The sequence below is a fragment of the Lathamus discolor genome, chromosome 4, assembly GCF_037157495.1.
Source record: "Lathamus discolor isolate bLatDis1 chromosome 4, bLatDis1.hap1, whole genome shotgun sequence".
NCBI lineage: Eukaryota > Metazoa > Chordata > Aves > Psittaciformes > Psittacidae > Lathamus > Lathamus discolor.
Genome location: NC_088887.1, coordinates 71,724,791 through 71,745,231, shown reverse-complemented (window position 1 = coordinate 71,745,231; position 20,441 = coordinate 71,724,791). Strand labels below are relative to the sequence as shown.

The 20,441-nt window shown below is 36.9% G+C and overlaps 1 protein-coding gene across 3 annotated transcripts in view; it reads right to left on the bottom strand.

The window, feature by feature from the left end:
* Nucleotides 1–20,441, bottom strand: part of NALCN (sodium leak channel, non-selective) — a 232,860-nt gene that overhangs the window by 97,467 nt on the left and 114,952 nt on the right. For all 3 annotated transcript variants that reach the window (XR_010612326.1, XM_065677983.1, XM_065677984.1), the window contains exons 11-14: nt 18,548–18,679; nt 12,850–13,017; nt 8,173–8,364; nt 2,142–2,279 (exon numbers count right to left, since the gene is read on the bottom strand). Coding sequence is in view for 2 of the 3 variants with exons in the window: in XM_065677983.1 (XP_065534055.1) it covers nt 2,142–2,279; nt 8,173–8,364; nt 12,850–13,017; nt 18,548–18,679 (630 nt within the window). In the remaining variant the exon portion in view is untranslated. The remainder of the gene's footprint in view (nt 1–2,141; nt 2,280–8,172; nt 8,365–12,849; nt 13,018–18,547; nt 18,680–20,441) is intronic.

Below are 20,441 nucleotides of genomic sequence, written 5' to 3'. Positions count from 1 at the left end.
CATGCACAGATATGTATCTAGGCATCAAGACATCCATTAACTCCCTTTTTAATTCAACAAATATCAAAGATGGCGTACCACAAAAGTTAAACACACACTTGTTATTTGTTTAACTTCCTCCACTGGCATCCCAACTAATAACAGTCCTCGCTTCCAAAACAGGTTTTGGTTTTTGAGCTTCAACTTTTCTTTGCTTTCTAACATGACAACTTTTAATTTCTTTCCAAGGCTCTACAGTCTTCTTCGCCAAGTGCCCACAATTATTACTTCTCAATTGTAATCCTCCCCCTCTTCTGGCTGGTGAAAGCAATTTCTTCATTTGACTTCACTCTTGTTACTCCCTGACAGCTATTTATTCTTTAAACTCTTCTGGTTTTAGTAGCAGGTCATCCTCCTTTACCAATTCCACATTATTTTCTTTCTTTAAGCTTCTTTTGCTTCCAGACAACTCTGTCCTATGTAGCTTTTCTTATTCAGGGTCTGAGGAAACTCTCAGAACTGAAACTAATGACTTTGTAAGGCCAGCTAATTCTGCAAAGTTGTCTTAGCAGAGTTTCTTCATCCATGTAAAATTTGCATAGGTGAATGAGAAGAAATGTGTACACAAAAGCAAAGCAAGCACCATGTACTTAAATGCAATTTCCCTGTAAAAGGACGGAAGATAGTGTACTGAAAAGTGCACAACAAAATAAGTGTGTTGAGTAAACAAACTGCAAGTCCCAGATGATTCTTTCAAAACATGAAACGTAAAGCAGATCACTAAACGTCCTCTTATAGCTAAGTCACTTCTCAATTAAGGTGTGGATTTTTAGTACAGAAGCTGCCTGACACCAATTTACTTTATGGGCTTGCTTTATGCTCATCTAAGAGAAAAATGAATTCTAGTTCAGTCAATGTATTGGTGAAGAATCAGAAAAACAGCAATTAAGATTCTCTAACCAGAAACTGCTTTCAAATCAAGACCAAAACTCACTTCCCCTTTTTCTTTTTATCCCCACTTCCCCAAGAGTTTTAAAAGATCAGTTGAGTATGAGAAGTAGCATTTCCAGACCCCAAGGAACCTGCTCTTGCAAGCCAATTACATATCCTACATATCTGCTGATACATACATTTGTTTGGCTTATACTTTAATTTGGTTAAGCAGCTCTAAGAGCATCAAATGTACTTTACTTCCATTTATAAAGCGGTCAAGATTTCAATCCATAAGAAGGAACCTGCTGCACCCACAGTTACAGTCTGATTATTCAGTCTTTAGAAATGAAACAGGACATAACGTAAAGTAAAGGAAATAGATGGGAGCTAATGGAGATTGTATAAATACAGTTAGTACCTTATGTAAGTAGACAACTGAGCAAAGACTGAAAATGGAATTATGAAAATGAAAATAAGAAGGGCATCGAAAACTGCAGTGAATGCCAATACGAAATGAACAAAAGTAGGAGTGAATTAAAGGTGCGTAAAATGGTTATTCCCCTTAATATGGTAGTTTCTCTGCGTTGGTATTCAAAGTACAGTACCAGGCCCTTATTGATACAGGATATCCAAAAAGCTGTTGTCTTTACCATTTTCTCTATAAAAAAACGTAATCATCCCATTTGAAATGCATACACAAAAGAATTTTTTAGATACAATTCCTATTTCCGTACACAGGAACTGTTGTATTAGTTCTTATCCATATATTGCTTGATATACTGTACCATATATTTTCTATGTATTGATTTTGCATCAGACAACAGGAAAGTAGTGATTTCTAGTAAAGAGTTTATACCCTGAGGTTTTACATTTCTCACTTTAATTACTGATGCCATGAGAATGCAGTGGAAGCTGAGGAAACCATTAGTACATCATAAATAAAAGCACTCAGTTAACTCTGCAATCATTAGAACTCTGAAGGTACAAGACAATTAACAATTATATTGTTAGTTTAGCAGTGCGACTTGAATCTTATGAAGAACACCATCTCACATCAGAACAAAGGCCACCGCTTTCTACCACATGAAAGTACTAGTTCTAAAGCCCTCTACACAGTAAATAAGCATCACATTTACTTTTATGTAGCTGAGAAAAATAAGCAATACCAGAGCTGTAAGAATAATTCAAAACAAAGAAAAGCACAGCATAATTTGCAAGTGAAGACTTACCAGAGTAGCAAAAAGATGATATAGTATAAAATAAATAGCAACTACAGGTGCCCACATATGTCCTACAGCATTCAGTGTCTGGTCCATGACATCCACCCATCCTTCCTGTGTGAGAATCTGAAACATTGACATGAACGCCTGCAAGGAAGAGTATTATAAACATATTAACAATTCACAAATTATATTAATATGGGTTTACTGACACATTCCTCAAGCTGATTTAACAGAGCAGAACACCTATCTTACTAAACAAAGGTATTTCAATTTTTGAAGTCAGGTGAAATGCTATTCCAGATCAAAAGGAAAAATAAATAGCTTGATCTTTGACTGAACTGTAATATGCAACTTGTAAACATAGTCCTAGCTCCATTAGCCCATTTGAAGAGCTTTTTGGTTTCCTCCAGGGCTGACAAAATGGGAGAAATATTCTGAGCATCAGCGATCACTGTTTTGAATGTTCTACCATATTGCGGGTTTTGGTTTTTTTTTTATTTTGCTTATTCTTCTCTGTTACCTCTCTATAAATGTACCTATATACCTGCAATAAAGTGTTATAATTAAATGTGACCATACACTTATGTTATCCTAATAACAGAAGCATTCCAGGCACCCAACAGACAAGACTAACCAATACAAGGCAAGGTCCCAGAACTTCCACTCATTTCAGTCAAATTCTTCCCCTATATGTTTTGTAAACAGCATTATTTATGGAATTGTTCCTGTAACATTTTCAAATCCCTTCAAACCAAGGGTACATATCAAAAATAGAGGGAATAATGGAAATATATCAACAAATTGCTTTTGGTGATTGAAGTATATCAATCCAGATAAACCTACAACCCAGGCGTCTTAGGACCTTTGAAACCCCAGCTCGAGCCTAAAGCACAAATCAGAATCTAACTCAGTATGAACAACGTGAGCATGACATTGTATATTTTACACTGTGAACAGACACTGAAGACTATGCTCTCCCTCAGCCATACAAGTCTGACTGTGGTATCACAGTGTGGATCTTGAGTCCTAAATCACTCAATGAGGCCAGACTATCACACATTTTTCTTTTGCTTTTGTCTGACATCAAAAGTACTTCCTCCCAGACAGAGAGGATCAAGCTGATATCTTACTGAAGGTTAATACACAATAAAAAAGTGTTAGAAACTGAAGATATTAACAATGCAGCTTCCAGATAAAAGGAATCTTCAAATTCAGAATGTTTACAAAGTGATATATTAGGTCTATGCTTAGTGTGCCTGACACCCTCAGGAACAGCACATTAACACAATAATGTACTTGGCATAAAGAAAACAAGACTTTGTGCCATAGTTTGCCACACGCTCTTTCTGTATTAAGAAATCAAGGGTGTTATCTAGCTCTGCAAAATACTTCCCCATAAAAAACCTGCAGAGTAGGAAACATTCGGGGTCTTTACCTAGGAGAGGCCTGCTGTAGTCACAGAAGCATGCAGAAAGAAAGCAGAAAATTCAGCCTCCTCTATAGTTGCCCGTGATGCTTGAGGATGAATAAGACAACCACCCCATCAGTGCTCAGAACTGCTTCTCAGCTTCCTTTCCTGGTGGGGAGGTGAAGCTCAACCAGGGAGTCACTGTTTCCCTGCATTCCGAGCATCTCTGAAGCCAGTGACTGGTGTAACACTCCTTGCTGACATAGAAGGTGGGCATTACATTAAGTAATACACCACACTTCTGGCTTTAAAAATACCTTAGGGACTGGAACCAGTGCAGTATCCTTTCTTCTGAATTATACTGAAGTACCATAGTTTATTGCCTTTTTTTAAAAAAAAATAATATTAATTCTCTAAGGTGAAAGATACTTCCAATACTATGTTGCGGACCTCTCATTAATACAAGCAACAGATTAACATGGAAAAGACATTCTTTTAACATCATAAAAATTTAATCATCCATGTAAAACAGCTGTCCATAAAGCATATAATTACATCAAATGATCTTTCAGTATAATTAAAACATTTTTCATAACATGAAAGTCCAGTACATGACATAACATTAGTTTTAAGAAAATAAGGTGGTACACAAGAAGTGTATGCTTCACATCCAGCAATCTCCTTTGGAGCAAGTTATTTTTAGCTGAAAGGTGTACTTCCCACTGTTTATTTTAAAATTAATTTGAAATGCAACTAGCTGACAGAATCAACATCTGTGAAGATGAGACTTAAAAGATTTATGCAAATGGTGATTTTCTGAATTAATTTATGTTATAGAAAAGACTGTCAATTTCTTTGAGTATTTATGCCCTATTACTTAATTAGCTGCTTTGATGATGGAACTCAAACTACCTTTTTATTTATAGTGGAAGATTGGCAAAGGTTTGGTGGAATATACAAGCTGAAGTGCCACTTCTGATGCCTTGTCCAACTATTACATGGGTGATGCCACACAATTACTACTTACAATTATAATGTATTTGACTTGTAACAGCTTCTTGTCCACTAAATATTATGGGCCCAATCCCAATGGCTTTATTCATGGCAGCAGTCCTACAATCAGTGGGACTACTTCTGCAAATTAAGCTAACAGGATTCAGGCCAGTGCTGTGAATTGTCTGCAATCTGTTCTAGCTGTGTAAAGTCACCTTCTTCACCTAATTCAGTCATGAGTGCTCAGTAACACCCTGAGAGAAGAGCAACCATCCTGGGGCAGTGGCACTGAGATTTCAACTGGATCAGAGAATTAAGACCACGTTGCTTGATTTTTTTAATGGATGATGCTGAAGTTGAACTAACATCTAACAGCTTGAGCTTTCTCCAAGCTCAAAGCTAGAGGCGAAGCCCTGGTTTTCCTGAAGACTGGGAGATTTTTGCTGCTGAGATCAGCTGGGCCTGGCTTTCATCTTGTGTTGACCCACTTAAAAGAAGAACGGCATTCCCAGCTTTGTAACTTGAGACACTGAGTAGCCAGCACATGGCACCAAGCCCCAGGAGTTTGGCATGGAAGTCAGAGACGCTAGCAATGTGCTTTGTTTTCTATACAGGGAATTTTTAAATTTCTTATTAGCCATCTTACACTGATGCATTTGAACAGAGTCTTTCCCCTCCCATTCCATCTTCAGGGTTGCCAGCTGCTGCCTGCCCTTCTCATGGCTCAATATGTGCAGCCCAAGAAGATGTGCAAGAACAGAGACAGTGGATCACTTAAAAACATTATAGAAAACATCTATATCTTTATACTTGCATTAGACAGAAAGCCAGTCCATTTGGGAAGCTGCAGTGGCCAAAAGAAGGGTGAAATTTGTAGCCATAGCAACACTGAGCTTGTGCCTATTGACTGTTGTCAGGAAACCATGTGAAAACATGCAATTTAGAGGCATTAGCGAAAGGAGGAGGTCTACTTGTTCCAAAACCCATACTGTGCCTTCTCATAAAGCACTTACAGTTTCAAGATGATTTTAGGTTTTGTCTGTTCCAGTGTAAAAAGCACTTTAATGTAAACCCTCAAAATTTGGCCTCTAGTGTCACCACTTTTGTTAGTGCACTTGTTTTCTCTGTATTTGTAACTGAAGAAGCCCACAGCAATAATCCTGGCCAATTTAGGTTTGCTCTTCTTTGGGGATGAGGTCCTAAAAATTAATCTCAGTAAATTTTGCTATTGCAGGCCTCATATCATCTCCTACGTCATACAGGATGTCTTCAAGTCACGTTTTGAAAATAATGCATTCCAGGCAAAAGCAAAATTACATACTTTATAATTGTCTTATTGCAAACTGATTCAGGGGTGTTTATTAAGAGCAGAAAAAATGAGTGGGAATCCCCCAGCCTTTGCTATGAAGACAACACTCCTTCAGAGGGACACCATCGCTTACCCCATCAATCACAATGTTTTTTTGAGTACAAAATTTTCTCTGACTCTATTAACTTATTAAGAGATGTGTCACGAAAAAGCTACAAAGAGAAACCACATCCTGTAAATTATACTTCTGAAACTTTCAAAACAGGGTGAATATGTTTAAATATTCACATATATAAACAAATAAACAACTAACAAAATAAGGTGAGACCCTTCTACCATATAAAAAGTATTAAAAGCATTTCAATTCAGTATTGTACAAACCAGTACTTTATCATCACTAACCTTCCATTTCTCCAAAACTTATGTCAGAAAACAGAAAACAAGTTTAGATATTTTCTGTTGGTAAAAAACTGTATAATTTGCTGCTGAAAATATCTTCTCACTCTTCAAATGTATTTAGTATATAAATCTGTTGAAATTTTAATATGACAGAAGCTTTTATTGAAGCTTAAATGGCCTCAGATTTAAATGCTTGAAACAATTTAAAACTTTACTAACATCTCGATATATCTTGGCAATGTTTTACTGCAAGTGGATCATTCTCAGATATATGTATCTATTTATCTAGTTAGAATGTGCAGGTACCTGTGAATGTCTTATTTTAATTATACTGCAGTAATTCTTGCAGGACTTCATTGTTATTTTGCATAAATAATAATTCCAAAACAAAATTCCATGATGATTTCAAACTTGCAATTGAAAATGTTTTTTCAGAAGCTATACATGGGAATTGGGCATACAATATAGTGGTAATATCATCCAATTTAGAGACAGAGCTTTGACTTGATTAGAGAAGCTTAAGTTTCATTGTTTTGGTTTTGGTTTTTTTTTTTTTTTTGCTTTCTTCATCATTTAAAAAAGCTAATTATAATGAATTCTTAATGATCCTACTGGCTGCTTTTCTAAGCACATTTTCCAAAATAGAAAGCATGGTGTTACATTATTCTCTGTGGGTAGGTAGTTTGCGTCTTACATTTGATGGCTAGCTTCCCATACATCAAGTCCAGGCTGATAATTACAAATTGTTGCCTAGCTATTTTGTTTGCTAAATGCATGACCCTTGAGGCTGCCTTATTCATTGTTATTTAATTGCTCTAACCAATGCACTTTCACTAAAATAGATACACTGGATAACCAAGCTGGAATGACAGAAGCAAATAAATTGTCACTGGAACAAATCCACGTACACTCAGTCTAATCTGTTATTAAAGAGATGGCAGTATTTTCATTCAGAACAGTGTGCTTCAGCAAATACATTAGCTCCAATTTTCACTGATTTTCAATATTCTGTTCCGAATTAACGCAATGCCCATAAATACCTATTATTTATGCCCCAAAGGCAAACACTTATTTTGTCAGTGCAGGCAGATTTTATAGTCCTGTGTAAAGCAAGAATTCCTGTACAAATCAAGAACAATCACTTTCATAATATGAGGATATGAATCATGTTTTATGTAAATTTTGTGGCTAATATTGATGATTATGTACACGAATCTTCTTTCTGTAACATGCTAAGGTACCATATGCTTTGCTAAAGTCACCATCAGGGTGCACGTGTGAAATTTCTGTATGTTCCCTTAACAGCAGAAACAGAATACCTAACACAAACAAAGATAAACTTCACTACTGAAGGACTACAGGGCGGCTGTTACAACCAGAAAATACAATTGCTTTATCTACACATATGGAGATAAAATGCTCCCTGGTTCTCAGAAGGCAAGCAAGACCACTAATATAATAACAAATCGTAGAATCTGCCCTGGTTTCAGCTGGGATAGAGTTAATTTTCTTCCTTGTAGCTGCTTCAGTGTTCTGTTTTGGATTTGGGGTGAGGATAATGTTGATAACACACTGATGTATTAGTTGTTGCTGAACAGTGTTCTACACTTATTCAAGGACTTTTCAGCATGGATGGGGCCATTGCTCAGGAACTGGCTGGGCAATGGTTGGCAGGTGGTGAGCAGCCGCATTGTGCATCCCTTGTTTTGTATATTCTTATTCACCACGGCTGTGTCATGTGTAGTTAACTGCCGGGTTAAACCACAACAGAATCATAGGATCATTTAGGCTGGAAAACACCTTTAAGATCATTAAGTCCGCCCGTTAAGCTAGCATCAACACTTACCACCACCAATGGTATGAAAATATCTTGTTAATGATAAGAAAATAATTACAAGCAACAAGTAATCAATGGTTTTGATACTTGCCCGTGGAAAGGTTGTAAATCTATCCAGTTCTTCCACAAAGCAAAACATCTGTAAACTGATTGCCGACATTACGATTAAAAGGCTGGCAGTAAATACCACCAAACTTCCAAGTTTTTTTCCTGGTCCAAATATCTTATACACAAAATCCTCCAAAGCAGGAGAAATCTTTATAAGCCGAACTACTCTAAGAACCTGCAAAGAAAGAGAAAATGTAACTGTATTCATTTATTATCGCATTAATCAACAACTTCTCACAGGATCAGAAAAGTCAAGGCCAAAAAGGGACCTGCAGCCTTGTAGCCCAGTAAATGTCAGGTTGCCTCCACTTGTAACAGACCACAAACTATGTGTTAGGTTAAGCGCACAAGCCCCGGAACCTGCCAACTTTTGCCTGTACTTATCGTGGCCTACCTGAACATTTTTTTTTTAACTAGCAACAGCAGTTACTCATGACTGGGTAACTGTTCACCTACTTTGTCTTTTGCTTAGCTTTTTATGATTGTGTGGTGTAATGCTTATTGTTACATAACTCTTTATTTCTAAGATACAGTAATAACAAGCTGTAATTTTGCATGGAATGAGCTATCTGTGAACCTTGCTTAAAATGCAGCATCAAGGCATACAGACATGTGATAATAGCATTTTGTTCAAACTGAGAGTACAGGCACAGGAGGATATTCAAGGCCCCCAGCTCACCAGCCACAAAGAGAAATGCAATTGGGTAAAGCTGTTTTGGGGACAACAAAGGGAACAAGGTCATAGGCAAAATGTACCACAGATAGCAAATCTGATCTTAATGTGGAATTAGAGACCAATGAAAGTCATCAGTGTTAAAAATTCATCTCAAGTGACAGGGTCCTGAACAGTCTTTGAAGAAGGCTTAGCTTTGAGAAGAAGGCTAGATGACATGACCTTGAAAGGCTACTTTCAACCTACGTTTTACTATAATTGTATGTTATTTGTTAAACCAAGTTATATATACACACAAAGAACTGCCAGCTCTTCTACAGGTCATCTTTCTGTTTCAGTGACCCAAGGTAAAATTATTTGGCATTGTGTACCATATAACCTAGCAAGTTTGATAACGAACATATTTTGCTATTTCATGCTATGTACAACAAGGGAAATTGTTCCACTGACATATTTGACATCTCTCGGTACTAGTAGTGGCAGCAGAACTGTGATTGTGCGTGGAACTCCTTACCCATTCACTGCTGAGTCTATCTCAAAAAACCTGCTGACAGGTCTGATTCTCCCATTTATGCCACTGATGGTGACACAGACAGTGACATGAACATCAGCATCAACAAGAGGGAGTGGCATAAACAGCAGTTGTTGGAGGCAGCAGGCAGCAGGATATGGGGCAAATGAGATTCTCCTGTTCTTACACAGCAAATGACCCTCTAGACCAAGGTACCACCTGTATTTCCAAAAGAATCACACTGAAACTGAAAGGTAGGAATTACAGTGCAATTGTAGGTTGAACTTATGTACAGGTTAAATAAAATTACTGATCTGGTTTTGGAGAAAAAATACGTTTGACAGAGATTGTTCACAGAAAGAGTTCACTGAACCTTGTAGCTTGCTAATAATGTACACCTTTGCCTTCTGCATGAAGCTCTTTTCTATACCTAGCCATCAGGTATGCAGAATATTCTATTCGGCTTCACTGCCGAAGGGGAGAGACAGAGACAGCCACCTCAAGTGAACAACTTATTCCAAATATACCAGACCCCTTCTGTGAGATTAACTTTCACAATATTAGAGTAAGGTAAGGTCCTTTCTTTCATATTGGTCCTGTGATCATATTACATATAATCTGAGTACATGAAACTGGTTACCAAGGCAATGACAGACAGTGAGACAAGTGAGATTTCCAAGAACTATGAACATGTTAATATGGTGCCTTCTTACTTACAAGATCTATTTACAGTGTAAATGTTAGCTCTGTTTCCACCAATATTAATTTAGATACAGACCCCAGAGGAGTGAAGATCTCATGATAGTTGGTATTGAGTTGTACTTTAGATAAACTGCATTATCTGCCTTATTTCCCCCTCACTCCTTCCTTTGGGGAACTTTAATTGACCTTTAAGCAACACATTAATCTTACTGATACTATTTGTTTTTGTTTTTTTCATTTATTTTCATTAGATGACAAATTGAATCTAGCAAAAGTACACTCTAATGAACGTTTATTCATTCTTTGTAATTGGATTGCAAATTGTATTAGATTTAAGAGCTACAGAACTTGCACTATTTGGAATAAATATAAAAATATGTTAAAAAAATTAAAAAAATACAAAAAAGGAACCACAGCTTTGTTACAAATGGCTGCATCTCCTAAAAGTGGTGATATGTATTCAGAAAATGACTCAGCAATATTTTCCCCAAGCACATCTCTTCAGACCAGTATAGGTCAAATTCTGTTTATATCTCCCTTTTATGCCAGTTCATTACAGAACTCTACAATAATATGCAAAGTCTGTCATTTCTTGACTGATGTTGTGTTCTACAGATTATAGACATGGAATGGGGGTTTGCTGTAGTCTTTCACAGAGGGTTTTGCAAAATGTTTTGAATCAATGTACAGAAAATGCAAGAAAGAGAGGTGGGAGGGTGTACAGTAGCCCATGTGGTGAAGAGTGAATGATGTGTTGGCAAAAGGTAATGATAAAGACCATGAAAAAATGAATAATGTAGGCTGAAATACATGCTAAGGAAGGCTATATAAGCCAAACATTTCTGCTTGCTAGAATGTGTCAAGACTTCTGTTTTCAGTAATCTGCTTTGTTGCCTGACAAGAAACACATTTAACCTGTCATCATTAATACCTAAAGGCCTAGAAATCTGCCTAACATCAAGACATATCCATGTGAAAAAGACTTTTGACCTTGGTTGGTTTGAAAATGTGTTATCTAGCTTGCCTAGAAGCTTAATTGCAGGGGAATACAGTGCATACCTCCCTTACACACTGACATCAAAGGTAACATTATTTTCCAACCTTACAGTCATTTGCCACTTAGGGGATTTGCAATGCAAAATACAACCCAAATCTTTCAGTGTAGCAGGTGTTTCTGCTTGCAAAATCTGTGTCTCTCATGAATTTGGGAAAAAGAGCACATCCTGGCATTTTCTGTCATAAAAGCTAGCACTTCAAAACAAAACAAAACAAAACAAACCAAACCAAACCAAAACAAAACAAAACAACCCAAAACCACCACCACTCCTGACCCATGAAACTTAATAAATCCATTAAAAAGAGAAGACTTATCATTATTTAATCAACATGTGGCTACATTTTCATTATACTTTCAATCCAATGAGTTAATGATGTTACCCATTTAGTGCAACATCTTCGTAATTTATATTTAAAATTCTTAGAAAGAAATAATCAGATGTAAGTGGATTCTGCCCTAATAAATAAGGACCAACTATTAACTACGCAACTATTTTAACTGATTGCTCCCAGTTAAGTTTCCTACATGCTTTTGACATAAGAGTACAATGGCATACTCCTGCTAGATTCTGTTTTCTTCCAGGTTAGAAATATAATGCTACACTGAATAACAACATTTCACACCTTTGGACTGCAAAATAAAAGCTAAAATCATCTAAAAACTTTCAAATGAGACCGGGTAAAAGTAAAATAGAATTTGTCATTCTGAAAGCTTTCTTGAGCAGGCTTGTAGAACCATTTAAAAAAAATATAGGGGGTCATTTGCAGAAATCTGAATCGAGCATTATATTTCAACCTACACTTTGGGAGACTGCTCCCCCCGTATAGTACTTACTTGATCATAATATGAGTCACTGTAGCTAACCACATTTATTGACAGGACTCTGTCTGGCGATCTACTATTTGCTTTTATTGATTATTAATTATTCACTATGCCAATCCATTGCTGAATAATGGACAGATACGAATCCTTTAATATGTATTTTTTAAATCCCTTTCTTTAGCACTGTAGAAATATAACACATTATAATGCATATCAGTGCTTTCTCCCACAACTGGAGCAACTCTAAGCACTAATGAATGGGGAACTGGTTGGCCTAATTGACAGAGGAAGAATCAGAAGTTTGAATTAATAAGTCTTTCTTTGTCTCTACTTTGTGCTCTTCCCCAGAGTGAAAATGTAAGAAGATGCTCAATAAACACATTTTCCCTCTAGATAATAAATGGTTGGAAAGCTATAAAAAACAACTCTAAGATGGTTGAAGATGGCTCTGGAGAAATTACCTCAGAAGATCCACAATAACTGGAGTGGAGACTCTTAGGTATGTGACTGCCACAGAGATGAAGATTTGGGGAAGAAAGCAAATGTACGAAGGCCTCATGGAAGAAGCCAGGTAACAGCAGTAGATGCTACAGGAAGGTGATGCTGCTGTAAATAGATGTGTGCAAGGAAAAGGCTCAATGAAGGGCAGTGAATAAACTAATCCAGAACCTGCTGAACAGTGTAGCTCAGATAAGAAATGGGAGTTACTGAAAACTGAAAGGACTTCTCAGCAAAGCTAGAAGGAATCCTATTTGTTATTTTAAAGATATTCTTAAACTAAGCCAAAGCTGTGTGTACTTCAGTAGTCTGAGAATGGAAGTAACTGAGAGTGAAATGTTGATGGGTAATGTTTTTATTGGTATATACAGTAAAATGTAAAAGTATCTGATCATACCTGAAAATATGTAAACTGAGAGTGATAGAGGTCTGGATAAATATGAAGAGTGGTTCCAACTACAAGCAGCAACTCAAACTTGTGAAGAGATGAGCTGATGTATCCTGTGAAACCCAAACACCAGATCTTCAGGAGAGCTTCTAAATCAAACAGAACTGTAAAAGCAACCTAGATGAATATATAAAACAAGAAAGATGCATTCAAAAAACTGAGTTAAATTACAAGTTTCTATGACATCATGTCTACTAAGGTTTTCTATGGCAAAAATAAAGATCTTCATAATATTTAACAAAACCACTCATGCTCTGAACAGAATAAATGATCAAGAATAGATTTCCTCATATTGTCTCATATTCTTCCTTCAAATATGCACTTCATGAAATTTTATGAAGTGTCAACACAGACATGTAGGTTTCACAGTTTGGAAAGCAGGAAGTAATAAATCCATCCAGCTGACCTTTCGCTTTGTGTACACAGATAAAATGGAAAAAATTATGAGATGTTTTTTTGAAAATGTGAAGCAGACCATGTGAACTATCTGAAGAATTTTAAGAGATCTACGGAATAAACCCAAGTTTAAAGGTATTTCGGTGGAAAATTGCTACTCTCAATTTTCTAAACCTTCCACAGTAATATGACAACCAAAACAAGTAGAAAAGGGATGATGGGACTTAAACATTAGAATGACTTAAAAAAGCCAGGAAATTCAAACTCATTCCAGAATTGGTAAACTTTCACAATTTAAAAAAGAGATAGTGTTAAAGAAGTTTAGCAAAGAGAGTAAGGTTAGAAGTTACAGGGGAAGAAATCTACTTGTAAGCATTGAATGATTGTGGGATTCTTCCAGAGACTTTTTGAAATTTTTATACACTAAACCCCATGACGTTCAGCTCGAAAAAAGGGACACAATTTTGCATAGGTTTACATCTCCAATATTTGTTTTCTCTTACTTCTGTCACTTCCAAAAATCCTCCTGGCTAGACACACTTATTTCTAACTGCCTTCTTGTTTTGCCACTGTATATACTCTGAGATACTCTCTCCCTTGCTTCCCAACAGCCAGGAAATCCAATGGAAAAGATGTTTTTCTTTGACTCAGCAATTTTCCCTCTTACACTTTACACACTTTGGGGCTTGAAAGAGATACTGAAATAAAATTAGCTGGCATCTATATATACAACTAATACTTTTAAAGTGCTTGCAAACAATAATAAAATACAGCTCAAACCTCCTTTGAGGAAAAGCATTATTAGTCTTTTAAGAGAGAGATTTTAATTGACTGTTTACCAGAAGTTTACTAGAATTGGCAGAGGATAACGAAGTTAGAGATTAAGATTTTAATCCTGAACCTGACAGTGACAATCTCTGGGATGCTGCCTTAAGTACTCATATTACTGAAAATTTAAACTCTCCAGTCCATCAAAAATATATATCAACATGAAAGAGTGGCTTTGTGAGATAGCTAAATAAAGGTTTACATATTTTATGTGGACAGGACTGTCCCAAAGCAGGTGTAGAGAATTAAACACTGAAGTTTATGTCCTATGTTTATTCCCCTTGTCCACACAGCTATTTACGAGCAGTGTTAGAAAGCTATATTATATAGCTCCTCAAGGAATGCAAAGTAGTTATCAGGTGTCAAATATCCTCTGAATGGTTAAATCAAGGAAGAATGCTTCTAGCACTTCAAAACCTTCTTCTCATTAGGGAAGAAATACTACCAAGAAATATTTGTTTGATTTTAATCACACACAGTGCAGGGACATGTTCATGCTCATACTCTCAAATGTATCTAGCCAGTTTTTCAGACCTTGTTCTGGTAGCTCAAAGAGCTTGTGGAGAACAATGAGCCAAGTTTGAACAGACTACCTCTTTCTTTACATGAAAATATCTAAACCACAACACTTTATCAAAAAATATTAAAATGAAAGCTCACTTTTAATGAAAATACATCTAATTGAGTCCTAAAAGAACAAGGTGGTCAAATTAGGAAAAATGGAGCAGTAAGGAGAAAGCAGCTGGAGTTCAGCTACAGAGCAGGTGGAATAACAGTGCCATTTAAATACACACATACATACTTCAGAGCACATAGGCTTCCTATTAGGACAAGACTAACAAATATGATGTTAAGTGTATTTTAATTTATTCTAAAAATGTGTGGGTGGGATCATTTGCATTTTACATGCTTGTCAAACGAATTCAAACCTCTAGCACTTAAAAATGTATCAAATGGTTTGCATAACATCTGATTACATTTATACACCTGTCTTCCTGCTGACAGACTTGCATTTTTTTTCCTTCCTTGTAATTAATTACAGGAGGAGATTCGGAATATCTGACTAGAACTTTTTGTTAGGTGTGAAATGTAATACAATCTTAGAGCCTCTTTTTCTTCTTTTTTTTTTAAGCTGAAATTACTCCTTTCATTGCTGTAGAGACAGGGGAAAAGCAAATTCTCATAAGAAGCCAGAGCAGACCCACACAAAAAAAGCAGATGTAAAGCGTGAGCAGCCACCCTCTACCAGGTTGCCAGTTTTGCTCTGGGGAGGACAAAGAGGAGCTACCAGAAATGAGCTGCTTCTCCGAGGGCTACCTCCCGTTCAGTCACCTGGAAGCTTTATGGTATTAATGCCTCCTTCAGCAACATTTTTTCCAGTAGCCCCTTAATATCTTTTTTTTGCAGAGGCAGCACTCAGTATCAGCCAATGTCCAACCGTGACAGCCTTTTTGCAACTGGCTTACAAGCCAGTATTGCATCCTGCATCAACCAGTCTCTCTCACCAAGGAAACAAGCCAGCCACTGTGGAATAATCTGCATTGTTTGAGTATTCAATCTCCTCAAGGCTCTTAAAAACAATTTCTTTGTATGTCCTCTGCTGCAAAGAACAAGTTTCACAATAACCAAGTAGCAAATGACAACAGCTTATCAATTTCTCCTCTCTCCCAGAATTTTTCTGGTCTCCTGTTGTTTGGATACTGTATTTTATACCTCATTCTATAAGATACATGGGGTTTGTTCTTGTTTGATTTTTACTGTGTCTCCAGTAAAAGCATCAAAGGCTAAAAATAATAAAAAACCCCAACAAATGGACATCAAATAAGTATGCCTTACAAATAAACATAATACCTTTCATTATTCCAGATTAATTTAACTTATATACTTAGAAATGTAAACATGTAGAATGTAAACAAATGAGTTTTATGACAACCTCCCCACTTATATATCAATAATCTAAGCTATACAGAAACAGAAAAATATATCTTTAAAGAAAACGATGTTACTTTCAGGCCAGAATTATACTCTAGTCTAATGACATGTTCATCTTGAATTACTAAACCTTGTCAAATATTTCTGTTGGAAAAAAAAAACCACCCAAACCCTTCACTTGAAATGTGCACTTGATGTTGAAGAGAGTATTTCTAGCACTGATTAATAAAAGCATAATTATACTATATATTCAGTGGCAAAATAGGAATAGCACAGGCAGCGTTTCCTATTTTGAGTATAAATAGAATTAATGTTATTTTGCTAAGAATCCAGGCTCCACTTGCTGTATCCTGGGCATAAACAGCGAGAAGTTCACAGACTTTAATACTGACTTCATTATTTGTTTCCGGCCTAGTTGGCTGGGCTAGCATTAATTTTCGTCATCAGTTTGTATGATGTTTTGGATTCATGCTGGAAATGGTGTTGCTAACACAGGGATGTTTTAGCTGTTGCTGAGCAGCTCTTGCACCAGGGTCAAGGCCTTTTCTGCCTCTCACCCCATCCTATCAGCAAGCAGACTGGGGATGCTCAAGAGGTTGGGAGGGGACACAGCCGGGACAGCTGATCCCAACTGACCCAAGGGACATTTCATACCATATGGTCAGCATATACAGCCGGGAAGAAAAAGGAAAGGAGAGATGTTCGGGGTGATGGTGTTTGTCTTCCCAGGCAATGGTTACGCATCATGTGGCCCTGCTTTTCTGGAGATGGCTGAACACCTGCCTGACTATGGGAAGTGGTGAATGAATTTCTTGTTTTGCTTTGCTTGTGTGCACAGCTTTTGCTTTCCCTATTAAACTGTCTTTATCTCACCCTATGAGTCATCTTACTTTCACCCTGCCAATTCTCTCTCCATCTCACTGGGGGAGAGTGAGTGAGTGACTCTCACTGGGGGACAGTGAGTGAGTGGCAGGCTGAGCTGCCTGCCAGTTTTAAAGCAGAACAGATATTAAAATGAGTTTCCCTGTCCTCACTTCTATCCTCAAATCTGTGTCATAAGAAAATCCAGCATTTGTTGGTTTTATTCTGATGACTTATTCCCAGGATCATCCTCTTTCAAGTTCACGTTGTTTTTTGAATATGCTTAGAAGTTGAGAAAAAATAAAGATAACACATTTCACAATTACTCTAAACTACAGCTATTTCCTCCTATATCATGTTTGATACAAATACCAAAACTAAGATAAATTATAAAATGGGTATCAAGTCAATCTCCCTTAGAAAAGGGAGATTTGTAAAGCGTCATGATATTATGGACTAGGGTTTAGAGCTGGCACTTGAGTCTGACTCTCAAATGTATTGAAGACATTTAAAACCACAAGAGCAGAAATCATTGAACTTCTTGACTTGTGATTCCCCTGCCACTGGTGTATTTGTTGCCAACAACGAATGGCAAATACCAATTGCGAAGGAATCACAAGGACTATACTGCTATCATGCACTCTAGCCTAAGAATGTCCCTTTTGTCCCCAAAGAATGACTCCTTAATTACTGAAAACAGGGAAACCTTAACATGTGCCCAATCAAGGCAACCATGATCAAAATTTTCAGAGAACTAATCTTGGTGAATTTCAGCAGTGGTAGCTTCATACTCAGATAAAGTCACAATTCACAGTGCCCATCAAAGTAAGTATTTTTAATAAAGAATGCTATAATACTGATTTCACTCTTGATTCAGGAAAAACAAGTATCTATTCTAAGCTATGGATGTACATTAGTAACAAAGACTCAAATTCTTTCTTTATTTATTTTTCAAACTGAATTAAATAGTACTAGAAACACATGTAGACAAGGTTCTAGGCTCTTCAGTGCATGCTCTACAGTAAAATCCTTGACCAGCCAATGATTGAAGCAGGCTCCCTGACAGAATATCATTTATAATGAAACTTTTTATCCTCGCTTCACTGGTTCAGGAGTGTAGCTTCCTTATTCACCAAATTCATGACCGGATAAGTATTTTTGTGTGTGCCCTTGAGGCTGTTGAAGCTTGGCTATTTTCAAGACTATTTTGGTTATGCTTAAGGACCTTCTTGCAGCTACATGTATGGTGCATAAAGATGATTTAGGAAAATGTACTATATTATTATTCTTTAAAGACGGTATTTTGTCATTTTTTTAGAGTTGAATTCTTCTGGATGTTACACTCCTGCAAGAGAACGACAGCAACTCAGCAGCCATGCACTGCCTGCAGATGTTATACTTGAGCCTCAGCTCATTACTACTGACATTTTGTTTGAGGAAATTACCTTTCAAAAGATTCTAAGACAAGGCGTCAGTCATTGTCACCCAGAGGAACTTGAACAAGTTAACAAAGAATTCTCAGAATGCTTAAGGGAATAAAAAAATTACATACTAAAATACACTTGACATTCACATTTTATACTTTAGCTTATCTTGAAAAATATCCAGATAGTCATTTCAGCCTACTCACCTCAGCTAGGTAAAATTCATCGTATTGTCTCTTGAAATTTTCTCCTTTGTAGTAGTTACTAGCAGCAACAATCACATCTACAGCCACCATGCTTAGTATGAACATATGAAACACGGATGACCTCATCATTTTCTGCAAAAGAAAAAGGAAAAACTTTATCATCAAAACGAGTCAAACATATGCATTATAAAGTTTTACTACACTGTCAAAACATAATCGACTACAATAATGTGTATATACACTAAAAACTTCTTTACATGATTCCAATAATTATTCTTTAAAATATATTCTGACATATTGCTGAAACTGGTTTATATGTGTAAGGTGGGGTTTTTTTACTGAAAAGGTTTTTATTTGCCAATTGACTTCTTACTGAAGATTTATAATTTGATATGATATAACTTTAGTATGTTTATAAAGCACAAACTGTGCTTCTATCTACTCAGTTGCCCTTGGTTAACACTCCTTCATTACAACTTATTCAGGCAGATCTCAATGACTTAATGGTTCTGGAACAATTAAGATTAATTCTTGTGCGTTGCTTTTGCTCAAGAAAGACAAGTATTATGGGTTTTATCTGATATCAAACTATTGCCTCAAAGTGTAAAACATCTATATACATTAGATATGCACATCTGGACCAATGAACTGTGAAGTACCTCACAGATATTTCATTTTCATTTATCTGTGCACTTAATGCTTTGTGTCATTGCTGCTGCAATCTCATGGGAGAAAAGAGAAATGGAGTCATCCAGCACTGGCCAGGAGTTCATGAGCTGCACAAACAGTAGGGATAAGAGGTATGCCCGAAGCTCAAAGCACTAACTTCTAGACCTCCACCACAAAGAATGTGGTCTTATGATTTACCCCGAAAACCACTACCCTCACTGGGTCAGCCACAGCTGTTCCAACAGAATCGACAGTCAAACAGTCAGAATGTTGGCAAAATGTTATTCTACATTAAAGCATCTCTGAATGGTCACTAATATTGATATTTTTTACAGTGTTTAACAGTTTTACAGTTTATGTTTTTAATGTTTATTTGCAAACACAACATAAGTTACACACCATTATGGTTTCTTGTGTTTGTGTGTAGATTTAATTTGTGTTCACATTGAAAAAGCCCATTTTTATTTGTTCCTGAGTTAACACGTAGAAGTACCTGACAAGAATTCAGGAAAAATAAAACTCAAAATGTAGAAGAACTCTGCCCCTACTCATCTTCTTCCTAAAGATTCTGTGTAACTCTACTGGTTTATATTCACAGAATCACGTAGTTATTTAGTTTGAAGGATCTCTTGGGATTGTCTAGTCTGCTTCTGCCTGCTCAAGCAGTCAGCTAGAACAGGTATTCCAGGAGACTCAGAGATCTGAGACTGCAAATGAGCCTCTTACAATCATCTAGTCTACCCCCTCTGCTCAAAACAGCATCACATAGAGAAGATTGCTCAGGACCACATCCATTCATGTGTTGAATATCTCCAAGGATGGAAACTCTACAACCTGCCTGGGCAACCTTGTCCTGTGTTTTAAATCACCCAGTTCTTCTGGACCGCCTTATCTCTAGGACTGTATTTCATGGGATTCTTTAAAGCAGACACCTGAACATGAAAAGTCTTCTCTCCTGAACACCAGGGTTGTGGTCCTGTCTTTTGGCTTTTTTCCCCTCCTTGCAGGGTCCTGAACTCCACAATCTCATGGTCATTGCAACCAAGACTGCTCATGAACCTCACAACCTGACCAGTTACTCCATGCTTGCAAGTATGAGGTCTAGCCAGAACACCCACCCCTATCAGCTCACATGGTGAAGAAGTTACCATCACTGCAATCCAGAAATCTGGATTATTTCCTGTGCTGCCCTTCTAGCAGATATCAAACTGGTTAAATTGCCCCA